A 17,723-nucleotide genomic window follows, 5' to 3' on the forward strand; every position below is an offset into this window, starting at 1 on the left:
AAGTCTTGGCACCGCGACCCTGCGGCTGAACCCGGATGGTAGTTCGAAAAACAAAAATCAAGAAAGTCCTTCAGATGGGAGAGCTCTGGTTATCAAAAAATAGAAAGGTAAAGGAAAAGAATATTTATTTGTCCGTGGGCCTTGGCCTCAAATTGTAACGAAAACGGCCAGGCACTGTTTGATCTTGAAACAAGAGTTCAGGCTCTGTAGTGTCCAATCGAATTGACGGTGGCACAGCTTCTTGCAAAATATCGTCACTTTCCTGTGCTGTACTTGTGCCTTTTATGCGTGCATCACTGAACGGCACAAAACGAGGTACAGTGTCTGTTTCAGAGTCTGCGATACCCTCCTGGACCCACCAGTCATACGGCAGAGGCAAAGGGATCCTCTTCACGAGGGCGCCGTCGATCCAGTTTTTCTTCCCCTTCACTCGAACAGCTGATCTTGTCGACAGCAGCACGAGGTGAGGGCCAATCCAGCGGGGCTCCTCATTGGTCTTCCTCTGAAAATTCTTCACAAGGATCCACGTGCCTGGTTCGATAGGGTGTCCAGGAGCTTCAGAAGCCGGGGGGAGAGTATCATGCACCTGTTGGTGTAAAACACGCAGTTTAGCTGTCAATTCGTGCAAGTAATCAAACAGTACCGGATGCTCGATTTCACTGAATTTCATCGGCCTTGGCACGCCCCATACATTGGCCGGACGGCCAAAAACGACCTCGTAGGGACTAAGTCCCACTCGGGAGTGTACGGTCATTCTGGTGGATAGGAGTACTAAAGGCAGAGCGTCAGGCCATTTAAGACCTGAGCTCGCTTGGATTTTGGCCAGTTTAAGTTTGAGGGCACCATTGTAGCGCTCTACTAATCCTGCTGATTGGGGGTGGTTTGCAGCGTGAAACTTCTGCCTTATACCTAGTCCCTCACACACATTCTTCATCACTTGACCCACAAACTCACTTCCATTATCACTCCACACCATTCTTGGCATTCCAAACCTAGGGAAAAATTCCTTCACAAGGGCTTTGGCTGTGGATAGAGCAGTGTTATCTTTTAGAGGGTAGGCCTCTATCCATTCTGAGAAAGCGCAAACAACCACCAATACATATTTCAGGTTGTTGCATCTTTCCATGTGGATAAAATCTAGCTTCAAAACTTCAAATGGATATGATGGAGGCGCAAAATGACCAGCTGGAGTTGGGGTTCCCCTACCAGGGTTGTACTTCAAGCATACCATACAATTCTTGACCACATTCTCTGCACACTTAGGAATTCCAGCATTCTGCCATACTGGAGCCAACAACTTACAGATTCCTTTCGTACTGATGTGTGCCATTCCATGTGCCATAGTAACCACTGGAAGCACATATGCATCAGGTAACAACCATCGCCTATGTTCTGACAAATCAATCCAACAACCATTCTCATCCAACTTACCCATACTTTCTCTCCACTTGCCTAACTCTTTCTCTGTGGCTTCAGCTTGAAGGGACTTAACACTTTCTATTGTGTTTTCACACATTCCAACATCACCAACCCATCTGGCAGGGCCTGCAACATACATTCGAGTCTTCACATCTTTTGCTGTTTCTTTCGCGACTTCATCAGCAAACGCATTACCACGACCAACATCGTCGGTGATTTTCTTGTGCGCACTGCATTTCATAATCGCAACTTGTAACGGTAGGGTCAGCGATTCAAGGAGATCATTCACCAACTTGCCATTCTGAATCTTAGCTCCATGCGAAGTCAGGAACCCACGTTCCTTCCACAATCGCCCAAAACTATGAGCCACGCCAAAGGCGTACTGGCTGTCTGTATATATGTTCACTCTCATTCCTTCAGACAACACGCATGCTCTCGTAAGGGCAATCAATTCTGCTGCTTGAGCCGAATTTTGTGGCACACGCGCAGTTTCCACAATCGTGTGCAAAGTCGTGATAGCATATGCAGCAGTCGTATCACCATTTGGAAGCTTGAAACACGAACCATCCACCCATAACGTACCATCACACTCGGTCAGGGGAGTATCTTTGAGATCTACTCTTCCTTTCGTTTCTTCTTCCGTTCTGAACAGAAAATCATGTTGCTCAATCTCATCTAGGTCTGCTGGAATTGGTAATAATGTAGCTGGATTCAATGTGTTGCATCTCTTTATGTGTATGTGATTTGCTAACAGTGTCAGCTCATAACCAGATAATCTTGCACTAGTTAAGTGTTGTGTCTTAGTCCTGTTTAACAATGTGTCCACAGCATGTGGAACCATGACAATCAATGTATTATCCATTACTAGTCCAGCAGACTGTCGAATAGACATAGCTGCAGCGGCTGTGGCTCTCTGACAACTTGGCAATGCCCTCGCTACCGGGTCCAAGGTTGACGAAAAATACGCGCATGGACGTGGTCTGTCACCAAAAGGCTGTGTTAACACTGATAATGCACAACCATCTTTCTCGTGAACATACAATGTAAAAGGCTTGCTGTAGTCAGGGGTACCCAACACAGGAGCTGAACACAATGCATTACGCAATTCCAAAAAACGTTTCTGACACTCCTCAGACCATGGGATAGGATTCGGTGTGTCTTTACATGTTAATGCTAACAAAGGTTTTGCCAACAAAGAAAAACTTGGTATCCAATGCCTACAGTATGAAGTAATGCCCAAGAAAGCACGCACTTCTCTCTGTGTTCTTGGCACACTCAACTGTGCAATGGCTTGAATTCTTTCTGGGGTCAGTCTCCTTCCCTCCTTCGATAAGAGATGACCTAAGTAGGTCACTTCTTGTCGACAATATTGCAACTTTGAGAGAGACACTTTGTGATGAAAGGCAGACAAATGACGCAACAATGACAAGGTAGCGTCCTTGCAAATCTTTTCAGTATCCGCGGCGATCAGTAAATCATCGTCGTACTGAATGAGGATAGCGCCACCAGGTAAAACCAGTACATCAAGCTGCGCTTTTAAAGCCTGACTGTATATTGATGGACTTTCACAGTAGCCTTGGGGAGCGCGTTGAAAGCGGAAGCTGCGACCTCCTAAACTAAAGCCAAAGATGTCTCTGCTCTCCTCTGCAATTGGGATGCTAAAGAAAGCATTCTTTAGATCGATCACTGAGAACCATGCAGCGGAAGCTGGAATCATGGTTAACAAGGTAGTTATATCAGGGACAACTGGAAACTGTGGCACAACAATCTTATTAACCTCTCTAAGATCAATCACAAATCTGTAAACAGGTGGCTGTGAAGGGTCCGTTCGTTTTAAGACAGGTAAAACAGGACTATTGCAAACGTTGCCTCTTGTCTCTTCAATTACGCCCTTCTTAATCAAATCGCTGACAATTGCTGACAACGCTTTCTGACCTTCATTGGAGATCTTGTACTGGGGAATATGTGGCAATCTGACATTGGCTTTTAAAGTGACCACATATGGCGGTATTTCCAAAAGACCCACATCATTGGGACCAGTAGCCCAAAGGGCATCCGGAAGGGATGACAATTCAGGTGGCATTGCATTTTTAGACAAATACATCGGGGAAATCACTTTCTTGCCTAGTGTAAGTTGTACTCCTGAAGGAGAACAATACAGCGTGGCATGCAATCTTTTTAGCAAATCTAAGCCTAGCAAATTTTCACCACAACCTGTTGTTAGAATGAGGGGTGCTTTCAGCTCACAAGGTCCAACAGAAAGTGACATAGGACTAGAAATTGGGTTCCGAACTGGGGCGCCAGAAAAACCTACTGAGACATTTATTTCGCCAGACAAAGGCGCGCCAGGGAGTTTTGAATGCATGATTGAACTCTTTGCAGCACCAGTGTCCAGCAGAAAGGGCTCAGTTACATTCGCTGTAGTTATTTTAACATAAGGTCCACTCTGATCCACTGGCACTGAAACAACTCCCTCTCTCTGTCTACGGCTGTCCTAGTAACCATCATCTTCTACATGGTTGTTTTCTGCATAATAATCGTTACTGTAGTACTGAGCTGTATTGCCAGTCGCATTGGCTTGCTGATCAAAGCTATTTATGGTATTTTGAGGCGGAAGAGGACGCGCGTTCTGGGGAATATTTCCACGCCCCCTGCCTCTAGAAGCTTGCTGACCACCTCTACCTCGTGCGCCATACGCATTACTGTTACGCTGCATTAATTTAGGGCAACTATATTTAAAATGACCTTCCTCTTTGCAATATGAACATTGGTTGGGACCTACAGGGATTCGTGGTTGATAATACCCGTTCATCTGCTGATTATTCTGAAACTGTTGGGCTGCTGATAAATACCTTGTGTTTGCCTATAATTACTCTGTCCTCCACGTGGTGGATAAGCCTGCTGCAAGAGGACCTTTGTCTTCAGTTCTTTTGTTTTCTTATCTGTTCTATCCTTCTCATCTTTGTCTCTATTCTCATAATACTGTGCAGTAGCCAGTATTTGCGCTGAAGAGGAAACAGCCCAAGAACTTTCTGAGTCTTTAAGTTTCTTACACAACTCGGGGAGTAGATTCTGCACAAATTTATCAACAAATAACCGTTGGCCACCTTCAGTGCTCATGTCTTGACCACTGTGGTCGATAAACGTTTCTTCAAACCTAGTGAAGAAATCGGACACTGTCTCATCTTTCTTCTGCTTGCATGCAGACAGTTTATCCCAATTTACGCGCATCGCAGGCATTACAGTTTTCATATAGGTAATAATTCTACCAGGGAGCGCTGCTATGAGGGGCTCAGGTTTTGCACCACCAACTTGTCTAGCGTCTGCAGCAACGATATTAGCCCACGTGTCACCTAGTTCCGCAGCGTGATCTACATTACGAATAGATCCCCATAAAGGCTGTGGAACCACATTCCCAAACAGCATATCTATATCGATTCATTACACAAGATTCTACAGTTTGGGATAACTCCTTATAATATCCTGCAGGGTTCTTACGGGGATCAGGTAGTGTCTGTTTAAGTGCTAACACCTCAGATCGCTTCCATGGGACATGTACCCAAACACGCTGAAAATGTGCTGGAGCAGCAGCAATACCTTGAGCGGCATTAGCCGCGACGGCTTCTTTCCATACCGGAGGGACTTCTCTCATAGGGTATTGTCGCGCTTTTCCCTTCTTCCCCCAAGGGAATTCCTGTTCGAACAATGATTGCTGACAATCCCCATTTCTGAGGGACAATAAAGTCGCAACTGCTTTATCTACATTGGGGCCCACAATTACACCTGTTCCGAAATCAAATCGCACTCGACACAATTCCTGTGGGTTTGGGTTTGCACCCTCATCCTCCAATTCCTCACAGAGGAATTCACACATTTTATCAAAGACATACCTCTGTTTTGGGGCATCCCATTGGTGGAAAACGTTAACAACCTGTTCCACATCATAGAGTGAAGGGAAACCAATCCACCTACGCGCCAGATGATCTAACACCTCTTTCTCTTCGGGACCAGGTAGCTGACTACGCAATTGCTTACGCTGTAAACCAGGAGTCGCACTAGATGACCCAAAGAGAGGCGACATTAGACTAGTAACTACATTAGCTAGTCGTTGTCGTGCTGAAGGAGAAGTTGAGGCGAAAACAGGGGGATAGACAGAGGGAAGAAAAACAGACTCAGATACAGGTACCGGGGTAGTGTAAGAAGGAGCGCCAGGGGAAGCCGCTGGCGTGCTAGGCAAAGTCGCAGAAAGCGCGGGGGTAACAGGTAGCAAAGCTGGCGGTCCTTGAGGGGGCTGCACTGCAGGGATAGGAGCCAGCTGAAGAGGAGCTGGCGGCTGCAGGAAGGCTTGCGGCATATTTACTAGAGGCTGCGCATTTACAAGCTGTGGAGGTGCTGTGGCATTTTGCGCGTATGGGGTGGCGAACTTAGCAAATGGGACATTAGGGAATCATTTTCTTTCTCTTTTGTCTCATCTTGCACAAGGGGTGACAAAACAGGGTAACATTTATCAATCCCTAATTTGCGCTGTCTGTGTAATTGCTCATTCCTTTGTTCCTCCTCATTATCTTTAAATTGCACAGCTGCCTGCATCACTGACATACCTCTTTCCCTCTTATCCCTTTTCGCTAGCTTTATTTCCTTCTGTTTGGCTTCCTTTCGCCATAGGCGGAAAGAATCAAACATCGCCGGCCGGGCTTTCTTTTTAAACAATTTAACTTCCAAATTATCTAAGATATCTGTATCGAAACTACCATTTTGGGGCCATTTTTAAACACCGTCCTTTCTGGTGTATCGGATCCATATTTCATTATATGCAATGGGGCCCACGCCATGTTTTACATAAAGCTCATAAGTAGGAGTTCCAATTGGAGGAACCGGACATGAATCCTCTAACTGGAAATCCCTTCCACAACCCAAACAAAACAATCTACAAAATACACTAGAACCAGGCATCTTCGCTCACTAGTCTAGTTTCAAACGTCAAAGGATTATCGAATACGATAGTCTCGTGAATACACGAGTCCTCTGGCTTTGGGACTTGCAAGCACCAAATCGAAATGATCCCGAAGGATACCAAATTCAAACTGGGAGACGCTCCACTTATACTTAACTGAATATTGATGATCGATGGCGTCACCAGAATACTCTCTCGATTGTTTCGCTCTACCAAAATCGTCAAGGGTCCAAAACAGGGCGATTAATCAGGGCAGCAGTTCTTCGTAGCCGTCGGGACGCGGAGAACTTCGCAGAAAAGACCTTCGGACCACGTCGACATGCAGGGGTCGATGAAGTGGCGGCCTTCCTCCAGAATTTCCACACGAAGCTCCTCACGAACCTCTGGCTTGGACCGGTACCGCTGAAATCGCCCAACGTTGGGCGCCAACTGAAGTACTGGGTATTTTAAGCCCAGCGGTGCAGGGGAACACACCCTATGACTTCGGGTTTCTTCCTGTTTCAGACCTACAGAAACACAGAGTCTTCTGGGTGAAGTCAAAGATCAGTTTATTGGCTGCAGACCAATTACAGGCGTCCTAGAAGTACAACAGCGTGTATGTTCTCAGGAGACTGCTAAAAATCACAGTAACGGGCATCTCCTTAAATACAGATTTTCCTGCCTCAGGCATACATTCCTAGGTTTACGATATGGCTATCACAAGTATACATTACAAACGAAAAAGCAGAGTCATGATGACCATCCCACATTCCAGTTAAACAAGCCCGTAATTATTTATACAGTAAAGCCCAGATCCCACATCAGATATCGATAGGCCCCAATAAACATGAGCATCTCCTGTTTTGGGAAACAAGCCATAAAGCAGGAACAGCCAGGTGTGAAAGAGATTAGCTGGAGGCTCGTGTAGGATGAAAAGACTTTATGGTGTGTCAAGCCCTGATGCTAATCACAGGTGGCCAGAGGACGGGGAACTCGTGAGACCAGTTTGACCCGGGGCAGCGGAGCCAAGCTGCCCAGGTCACAGAAAAGTCAAGGAAAGGCACATGTGCTCTAAAAGGCCCGTATTCGCTTCATACTATATAGCCTATGTGAGGGCAACCATAAGATGGCCACCGATACAAAATGGAACCCACGTAGTGATGTGAAATAGCGTATACACAGTGCATTCATAGCTAGAACGTTACACAAAGCACTTGTACATACCGCATTGACCATTCGCGCTTCACTATTACCGAGATAGACAGGGGTAGGGCCCTGCCTCCTACGCGGTCCCAAATTCTAAAGTACGACAGGTGCTGCAGATCGGCGCATATAAATTCTCCCTACTTCCACGGAAAACTGGAGCTTAAAACTCGATAAATTTTCAACAGAAAACTCTGCTCCAGCACTGGCACCCACAATCTTACCATTGAGCGAATTTCAAATGCCCATAATTGCCAACACACAGCCAGGCTCGGGGAAGGACTGTGAAGGAAGAATGCAAAAGAGCGGACTGACCTCACACCCTAGCTGGACAGTAACTGTAGTTGAGCATTTTTGAGAATGCAATAGATGACGATCAAACAGCGATGGTGCGCAAACAGAGATGGTGCGAAAATTCCCTCATATACAGACCAGGCTGTAAGTGATGTCAACTTGCAGCTTCCGGAATGTATATCACCCATTGTAACTTGTCTCCTGTGGCCCCTGTCAGGAAAAAAGTGGACCCATATGAGTAGCCTAAATCAGAACTATACAGTACTAACACAACTATTCAACTTCGGTGTTCAATGTTCGGAGATGGCGGGGGTGGCCATTCCAGGACATGGAGGCGAGGTAGGAGAAGGAAAGAAGGGAGAGGGAAGCAGAGCAAAGGTCTGGATGGTTGATGGATGTTCTGGTGGTGGTTCATGTATGCTGGTCCTTGGTTGTGGAGTGTTTTGTAGGCATGTGTCAGTATCTTGAATTAGCTTCTTTTCTGGGTGGGGAGCAGTAAGGGCAGGTTGAGGATGAGTCTGGCTGCTGAGTACTGTTTCGTCTGGAGTCTTCTCATGAGTTCGGTGGTGGTTCCTGCCAGCTGGTGACTACGGCATGTGTGACTGTTTTTCTCGTGCCGAGGTGGAGCCATTTGAAGATTCTTCTGGGCATGCAAAGTGTGTAGAAGCAGGCAGAGGAGACTGCATTGATCTGTATTTCATGGTGAGTTTGCTGTCCAGGACGATGAAGAGGTTCGGGACATGGTCTGTTGGAGTGGGAGTGGGTCAGAGTTCAGCTGGCCACTAAGTGTCGTTCCAGGGGGTGGCGTGGTTGCCAAAGATCAGGACTTCAGTTATGTCAGTGTTAAGCTTCAGGCAGTTGGCCTTCATCCAGTCGGTGACATTCTTCATGCAGTTGTGGGACTTGATCTTAGTGGTGGTGGGGTCTGCTGAGACTGAGAGGATGAGCTAGATATTGTCGGCATAGGATATGATGCTGGGATTATGGGTTCTGATAATGTCGGCTAGAGGAGTCATGTAGATGTTGGATAGGGTGGGGCTGAGAGGTAAACCTTGAGAGACGCCGCAGATGGTGCTCTTGGGTTCTGAGGTGAAGGGAGGTAGGTGGCCTCTCTGTTTGTCTCATGAGGAATGATGCAATCCATCTGAGTGTATCTCCCTGGATAAGTGTGTGGTGGGATATGGTGTCGAATGCTGCAGAGAGGTCAAGGAGGATTAGGGCTGCCAATTCTCTCCTGTCGAGTGCAGTGCGGGTGTTCTCATTGCGGCGGTGCTGTGGTTGATGTGGAAACCAGATTGGGAGGCATCTAGAAGGTTGTTTCTCTCCAGATATTCGGCGGCCGGCCGGTTGATGGTCTTCTCCAGGACTTTGGCAGGGAAAGGGGCAGCGAGATGGGGCAGTAGTTCTGGAGTTCACTCGGGTAGTGGAGGGTTTCTTGAGGAGGGGTCTGAATTTACTTGTTTCCATATGGTGGGAAAGGTGACTGTGGTAATGGATGCGTTGAAGATGGTTGTGAGTTGGTGGGTGATATCCTAACTTCCTTGGTTGAAGAGCCAGTGGGAGCAAGGGTCAGTGGGAGCTCTAGAATGGATGGAGTACGTGATGGCTTTGGTGTGCTGTGTGGTGAGCTGTTCCCATGTGGTGAGTTGCTGGTCATGGGGGGCTTTCGTTGGAGTGAGGAGGCTGTGGAGGTCGGTGAGTTGGGGTTCGAAGATCCTGTAGATGGTAAATATCTTGTTTGGGAATCGTTTGCTAGAGCGTCGCAGAGTTCCTTTGAAGGAGGGATTGTTTTCTTGGGAGCCGTTGGACAGGAGAACTCTCTGATGATGCTGAAGTGTTCCTTGTTGTGGTTGGCGCTTGCTTTGAGGCAGTCTGCCATGGCGTCCTTTTTGGCGTCTATGAGTCGTCGGTGGTATTCATTGAGGGCTGGCTTGAAGGTGACTTGAAGGTGGCTTGGTCTGCATGGTCTCTGCTGGTGCACAATTTTCTCTCCAATTGTCTGCAGCTTTATTTCATTGTCCTGAGTTCTGGTGTGTACCAGCTGGCTTGTTTGGTGGATCCGCGGGGCTTGGCTGGTTTGATGGAGGTGACTAGCATTGGTAATCCAGATGGTGAAATGCTTGACTGCTTGTTCCCGGCATAGCACTGAATCCGCACTGCTGAAGATCACAGACTCCCTTAAATTCACACTAGGTGCCCGACACAATGCCCCCTGACCCTACTGGATCTCTCTGCGGCATTCAAAACGATCTCACATGAAATCCTGCTAAACCAGATCACCACTATTTTGATAGAGGGCAAGGCCTTAGCCTGGCTAGAATCTATCATAAAATAAAGGGAACAGGCGGTTTGGCTCAAACTATTCCGCTCTGAAACAAAACCAATCAAATACGGTGTTCCCCAGGGCTCTGTCCTGAGGCCCACTCTTTTTAATATATATATGATTCTGTTGGCACACCTTATAGATTCCTTCGGCATCCAAGTAGTCTCCTACGCGGATGACGCCCAACTGCTGCTGACATATAATAAAAATTACCATAAGGCTAAAAAAAACTTTGCAGCCTGCATGACGGCAGTATTGAGTTGGCTCAAATGCAATACTCTACAAACCCAACCAGATAAGACATAGGTCTTGCTATTTGGACCGGACCCCAACCAGGGTTGGTCAGGGGCCTGTACATCCCACTGCCTGGCTCCCAACCCTAATGATAGTGCGAGAAATCAGTAAACCCTCAAATGTCAGCTGTGGTTAAAAATTCTTGCTGGGTTCTTCAAATGCTGAGGAAATTCATTTAACTGCTTTCCTGGGATGCCCAAAAGACTGAGGTCCAGGATCTGATTCTATCTAGACTGGACTACGCAAATGTACCGTATATAGGACCACCAGACTGCCTGACACATAGATTCCAAAAAGTCAAAAATATGGTCGTTCGTCTACTGTATAAGCTCCCAAAGCACTCCTTGATTATTCACTATCGTAAACGGCTACACTGGTTGCAAGTAAAGAATAGGATCGTCTTTAAAGTGGCACACTCGGCCTTCTACAAAACAGGTCCTGCCTATCTGTTAGAGAGAATGACCAACTACTGTCCGCAAGGAGCACTACGTTCACAATCAGCTCACCTCCTATCCATCCCACGTACAAAAAAGAACACATGGGGTGGCTCAGCCTGCTCACTACTGATGGCCAAATTCCGGAATGACCTTCCGTTTTCTCTCAGTTGCCTACCTGACATAAAAGCATTCCGTAAGCAACTGAAAAACTCCCTGTTTAAAGAATAATCAGTCACGTGCCCAGATATGTCCCACTTGCCTAGTACCGGGATACTCGTGGAGTAGCCGTGTGCTTTATAAATCCCTCCATTCATTCATCTCTCTCTCACCTGTTGGAGAACAATCCTTTGTTGAGCTTACAGATACGTAAAACTCAATTTCAGCACAACTGTGTCTCTCCTCTCTCAGAAAGCACTGACACCTATGACCCCTTACAGACATAAGGGCTGCCTCTCATTGGGTACAGACAGCAAAGTCGTGCCTTGCTCTGTTTATCTATCCCTGGATAGGTGTTTGTCTATTGTTCAATCTTTTCTGTCAGTCTACATTCATTTATCTCCTGGGACAAAGAACCCCAAAGACAAGGACTTTCAATGGAAATGCAGCCCGGGCGCATTGGTCTCGTGGAAGGAGATCCTCAGATTTGAATATTTTGGGACAGGAGAAATAAGGTAGAAGAGAGCCACCGAGTACAGGGGTTAACGTGACACAAAGCAGTACTGAGCTGGGAAATACCAGATACAACCACAAATAGTACATTGCAGACATCAAAGTCAGAAACAGTGCAAGATAGGAAAAATCCTGTTTCAAGTACAAGGAAACGAGGAAACAAGAACCAGCAGAATGTTTACCTTAGAACCTAGACCACAAACAGTACACACAGAAAAGAAATAGATGATTCATAAACAGTGCACTAAAAAGACTTTGACACCTAGGTTATTTAAAAGGGTGTGAGTTCCATTGCTCCTACACAACAGCACTGTGATGGTTGATTATGCTGAGGGCTTCAAGAACCAAATCTCCAAAATCACAGAGAAGAGAGAGCCCACCACACACTTCACACTTCACTTTGGTATGGGTTAGGATGGAAAGTCACCTAACCCCCTTAGGGAACACATTTATGAGGATGACCCATACCCTCCAAAGCTACAGCCCACACTAAACTAAATCCTTCAGTGGAGAACCTCCTCTGAATGGATCATGCTGGCTAGTTTGGCACATGACACAAAGAAGCCAAGTAATTGATGAATGCTGCCCTGTAAACATTTATAGTCATTAGTTAATTGTATTATTTATTTAGTGCCACTGCTACGAAATTACTTCATTTAGTTTACTGCTTTCTCGAAGCAGTGATTAAAAGGTTGAATAAGCCTTATGTACATGTGAAATGGACAATTTGCTGAACAAAACTATGGCTCATGATTAGGCCCATTTCCGCCTACCCTTTACAGGCAGCGGTCACTACCTCTTGCACTCAAATCAACAGAAAAAAACACAGAAAATGGAAGGGCTGCTGTAAACCTCCTTGGATATGCCTCTTCCACAGTCCAAAAATTCCTCAGACGTTTAGCACCACAGACGTGTGAGAGACCGACTGAAGGGCCTTTTGTTGTCATTTTTAATTGTTTATTTGTTACGGTTAGTTTTCCCCTGTACTAGAAGGGTTCTGGTTCCGCGTGCTACAGTACAGCAGAATTACAATTGAGATGGTTACATAAAGTTTATGTGATGGATGAGTGGTGGGAAACAAATTCATATAGTACATAACATATATTAATAACATATATTGTGTTTGCAATGATTAAACTTTTAAGATACTTTGGCTTCAAGGTTCTGTGGGCAGGGGAGAAGAAGACAGATTGCATAAGGTGGAGATACAAGATTTCTATGAACCTAGGTTCACAAATTGGGAAAAGGTTGGGCTTTGACTTTTCTTTAAATCCCAGGTTGGGTGAAGTGATTCCATGTTGGTGATGGTGGTGTTTCACAGCAGAGGTGTATGCTGCTGAATAGATCTGAATGTTGAGGGAACGTGAGCGCCAGTACAGTCGAGAAGGGGAGGCCGGAGAGCATAGTAGGAGGGTTGGAGGTAGCATGTGACTTAGAGTTAATGATTCGGCTGTGGATTGCTTTGAATGGGGAAGTTAGTACCTTGAACTGTGGTGTGTTTTTGTATGAGACCCAACCTGCTTGATGGTAGGTATTATTCTGGACAAGCTGTAAAGAGTGCAATGACAAAATTGACGATGTTGTTGAGGGGAGTGAGTTCCTATTAAGAGAGTTCCACGGTAAACAATGAGCGGAGTCCAGCGTAATCAGCATTGGCTTTAATATTTCTAAACAGGACTGCGGTCTGTGCATAGGAACACATGACGCGTATCTACATCGTGGCCTTGGAAGAATTTGTCTCGAACCCCTAAGGGAAGTAAGTTCTGGGCTTCATTGGCAACGGTATCTTCATGTCTTTCTGAACAAGCTACTGGGACCCAGCTCACTCCAATGATATTTGACAATAGACATTAGGGAATGGCAGGAAACCTCAACATTGACAACATAACGACATTTCAAACCAATTAATAGGAGTTTCACATGTCCAATAAGAAAAGAATCGTGAGTACCTAGGGCCTCCTCAGATTTACCTAACACGTAAAAAGCAAACACACCCTTTCTACGTTTCTTTTTTTCTGCAATAACTTGTTGTGCCCTAACAGCATGTTCCCATGCCTGCCTAGTCAATCAAAACACAACATGCACCCTTTATGTGCCCTTACATTTTTCTGTAACCCACACAACACTAAAGGCTGACACACAGGGAATAGGTCACCACCAACAAAATACGTATGTTATCCATCTGAGCGCCTGCTACAATGCTATTCTTACACTTCTATTCTGCACCCTTCCTGCACTTATTTTTCATTTTAATGGAGGATGTGCGTCGTTGAGAACTGACATTTTTACCATTTTGTTGGCCCTGGCGTCCTTGCTGCGTAAACCCTCACTACCACAACTACAACAGCACCACAATGTTGAACATTCTGACACTGTTAAAACCTGGTCAGCAACTGCACACTGTTACTCTTTCTTGTGTTACACTCAAATCAGAATTGGACTGGAATTTCAGGCAGTCTGGCACTGTCAGATGGGCAAGCTTTAAGTAGTTAGTGTGTGAGCGTGTTTTTTTCCCTCCGTCATGACCCACAGGGCCAAAAACGGCCCACACATGAGTCCTTTCTAGCTAGCACATCTGGTAGTGGCAGACTGACCGAAATTCCAGTCTAACACTTTAGAAACACACTTGCAAGGTCTGGAACTCTAGGATGACGACCATTTATCTCCACTCACCCTGGGATGCACTGACACATAGTGCATCAAAGACTCACCTTGCTGAGGCTTAATAGTGCACAAATAGAACTTTTTATTACTTTCGTACTGTACAACTCCCTCACTTTAGATGGAATTAATGGAAAAGCAAGTCGTCGTTCCCCCCCTAACAATGGCTCACACTGTTTCTTTTCGCCAGTTTTTTGTGAGGAAATAATAATGAGCAGGTATTCGTGCCAGCTTCTCCTGCAACAGTTCTGTCCAACTTGCCCGCAGTCTTCATACCTCTGCTGCCTGTCTACCTGCTGCCCTCTGTTTGTGCCATTTCTGCCCGTTTTTCTGCCCTTTGTTTTGCCTTTTCTGCTTGTTTTATTTTCCCTCTGTTTTGCCTTTACTGCTCGTTTTCATGCCCTCTGTTTTGCCCTCTTCTGCTCTGTTTTGCCATTTCTTCTCTTTCTTCTGCCCTCTGTTCTGCCTTTACTGCTCGTTTTATTGCTCTCCATTTTGCCTCTACTGCTCACTTTTTTGCTCTCTGCTTTGCCTTCTGCTCTGTTTTGCATTTTGTGCCCTCTGTTTTGCCATTCTGCTCGTTTTTCTGCCCTCCGTTTTGCCTTTTCTGTTTGTTTTTCTGCCCTCTGGTTTGCCTTTTCTGCATGTTTCTGTGCCCTCTGTTTTGCCATCTTCTGCTCTGTTTTGCCTTCTTCTGCTCGTTTTTCTGCCATCTGTTTTGCCTTTTCTGCTCCCTTGTTTTTCTGCCGTCTGTTTTGCTTTTTCTGCTGGTTTCTTTCCTCTTCCCGCCGTTTCCTCAAGCCCTTGCTTTTCAATGGAGACCTCACACCCCATCGCCCAGATACTGCCAGGGGTGACAGTGCCATGCTCTACAAATGCTGATTGACTAAAAAACCTCTACGAATATCACATACAACAAAACATTGCAACTCTATTGCTTAATCTTTTCCTTATTCTACCCCCAAAAATGTGTATTTCAATTTAACAACCAAGCGTGCCTTCATGAATCTTTATCATTGGTGAAATATAGACTTTGTTTCACCTCACATGCAACTTAAGTTGATTAGCACACGTGTTTTTAGGTGGGGATGAGATACTGTTTACCTGTCCGTCAGCTTCTTGCAATTACCAAAATAATCCATAACATACACAGAGGTTTGGGCAACACTCCCTGCCTCTGATATGGGTGGAAAAGAGTGGTGGCCAAGTTGGAACAACAGGGTTTGCCCTCCAGGGCTGGGACAAGCAAATTGCTAACGTAAGCCGGGGTTCTACCTTCTGACCACAGAGGATGTTAGCAAGGAGAAGCTAGGGTTTAGTGGTGGTGGTGGTGGGGGTGAGGAAGGAAGGAAGCTTTCTTCAGAGGGGGACACATGACTAATGATGAGCTGTGCACACTGAATACGTTTGGTTTTCAAGTAAAATATAGCTACATATGTCTCACAGTTATTTAAAAAAAAGCGCAGAAGGATTTTCGCCTGTCAGCGCTACCCTCACTCTGGGGCAGATTTACAAGTTCAGGCGCATCTCTGCAAATCGGCAGGAATGCGCCAGAAAAGATGTGACACGCAACTATCTCCTTGCGCCACCACGAATGCGTCGCATTTACAATACGGCGCACCGTGGCGCAAGGATAGGGCGATGTATGTCGCATCCTGTGGCATAAGGGCGGCGCATTGCTGGAGTCGTGTCGCAAGTGCAATGCGGCTCCAGCAATGCACAGGGGCCGCCCATACCTAACGTGGTGCGCCACTTCTTACGCCTGCCTCAAGCAGGCGTAAGGATTTGTCGCAGCAGCCGCGGGATAGTGACTCAGTGCGTCACGTTAACAAGGCATTCCTGCGACGGAACGCCCACCCTGCGCAGGAACGCCCACATGAAACCTAATGCAGGTTTTATGTGGTGCAGGGCTTTACAACGTGATGCATCTCCCTAGATGCGTCACGTTGTAAATAAGGCGCTACGTGGCGCATGGTTTATGCTGCCGCTGCGTCACAGAAGTGGCGCAACGACGGACTAAAAGTGGCGCATGGGGCTTGTAAATCTGCCCCACTGTACTTAAGTTGGCAGTGCCAGGCAAGTTGTGGCCAGCTAGCCTAGCCTTCTCACAAATAATAAAGAGTCGGACAGTCTTTGTGCAATGAGATATTCCTCGCATCTTGCCTATTCAACCAGTTGTCTGTGCTCCAGCATGTTAAACGATGGACTCCTGAAGAAGGCCTGCATGACTAGAGCAAAGGTAGTAACAGCGCCTCACAGGTCACATTGCTTCGCCTGTTTTTGTTGAACGGGACTTCAAACGTTCCTTTGTCAGATCCGTGCAAACTGTGGAGCTTACAGCGGTCTTGTTGTGGAAATGCTTCATGTTTTAAATGTTTCTTTGATTTTGGGCCAACTCAGCACTCCGCACCGTCAGTGCTAAACGCTGACTGGATTCTCCGACACGCTGAACTGATTTTGCAGAAGGTTGGATTTTGAAGGAAAGCCCCTGTTGTGAAATCTTATCATTTTTGTGTGTTTGCTTTGCTCCCACGACTTTCTCTGCAGATCACGCACACCTGTGACCCGGTGAAGCAATACGAGCACCTTGGAAGATGCTGCATGAAATGTGAGCCAGGTAAATGGAGTATTTGACATGCTGCTAACTCGCTGAACGCTCATCTTGATGCTGCATAGATGCACAATAGGTGGGAGGGTCTGCTTGTGTAAAAATGGTGTGTTATGTATTTTTATGTAGATACTGGTTTTACCAGAAAATATTAAAAAAACAGTACAGTAGGCAAGTACAAAGCTTTTTACGAGTACCGTGCAGGAAAAATTATCCCACAACAAAAAAGCCCCGACATATTACCCAAATTAAATGTACTTTGGGAAGTAAGGCTTTGACTGCACAGCCTACATGCACCTCTCGCCCGGGATCCCTTAAAACAGGCATAAAGTCAGGTGTAAGTACTGTCGTCCAGTCTTTTTTGTTGTTTGCATTTTGGTACTTTTAACCCTGCTGTTAGAACGGGGACAGTAAGGCAGTAAGAGCCAGAATGCAAAGAAAGAGTGAAGGAGCTACTCATACCTGGCATCCACATGAGAACTCACCTACAGTTTGAGCATTTTCCTGATAATGCCCCTCTGGTGGTAAGGGCTAGTGGGCACAGCTGCCAGGTTTCCCAGGTACATGACTGGCTGCTCTAGTCCTGTTTTTTTCTTTGCATTGTGGGACTTGTAGTCTTGGTTTTAAAGTAGAATAAACAAGACTACAAGTCACAAAATGCAACCAAAAAAAACACTACTGAATGGATGGTCACACATGGACTTGGCAAAATCGGCCGGGCTGGGTGAGGCCACATAACAGTTCTGGGAACTGAGTTTCTACGTTGTAAGTCTTGCAGGCCAGCTAAACCACTTTTTCTGTGATAGCCATCACCCTACCATATGCACACTTGTGGTATACACGCCCTCTGAATGCAATGATGGTACAGTTCTAATGACAACC

The 17,723-nt window shown here is 46.1% G+C and overlaps 1 protein-coding gene across 1 annotated transcript in view; it reads left to right on the top strand.

Moving 5' to 3' along the window:
• The window catches only part of TNFRSF11A (TNF receptor superfamily member 11a), a 179,545-nt gene that overhangs the window by 41,115 nt on the left and 120,707 nt on the right, over nt 1–17,723 (top strand). The window contains exon 2 of the mRNA XM_085606896.1: nt 16,781–16,850. Coding sequence (XP_085463022.1) covers nt 16,781–16,850 — 70 coding nt within the window. The remainder of the gene's footprint in view (nt 1–16,780; nt 16,851–17,723) is intronic.

Source organism: Triturus cristatus, chromosome 5_2 (genome assembly GCF_964204655.1).
Source record: "Triturus cristatus chromosome 5_2, aTriCri1.1, whole genome shotgun sequence".
Lineage (NCBI taxonomy): Eukaryota > Metazoa > Chordata > Amphibia > Caudata > Salamandridae > Triturus > Triturus cristatus.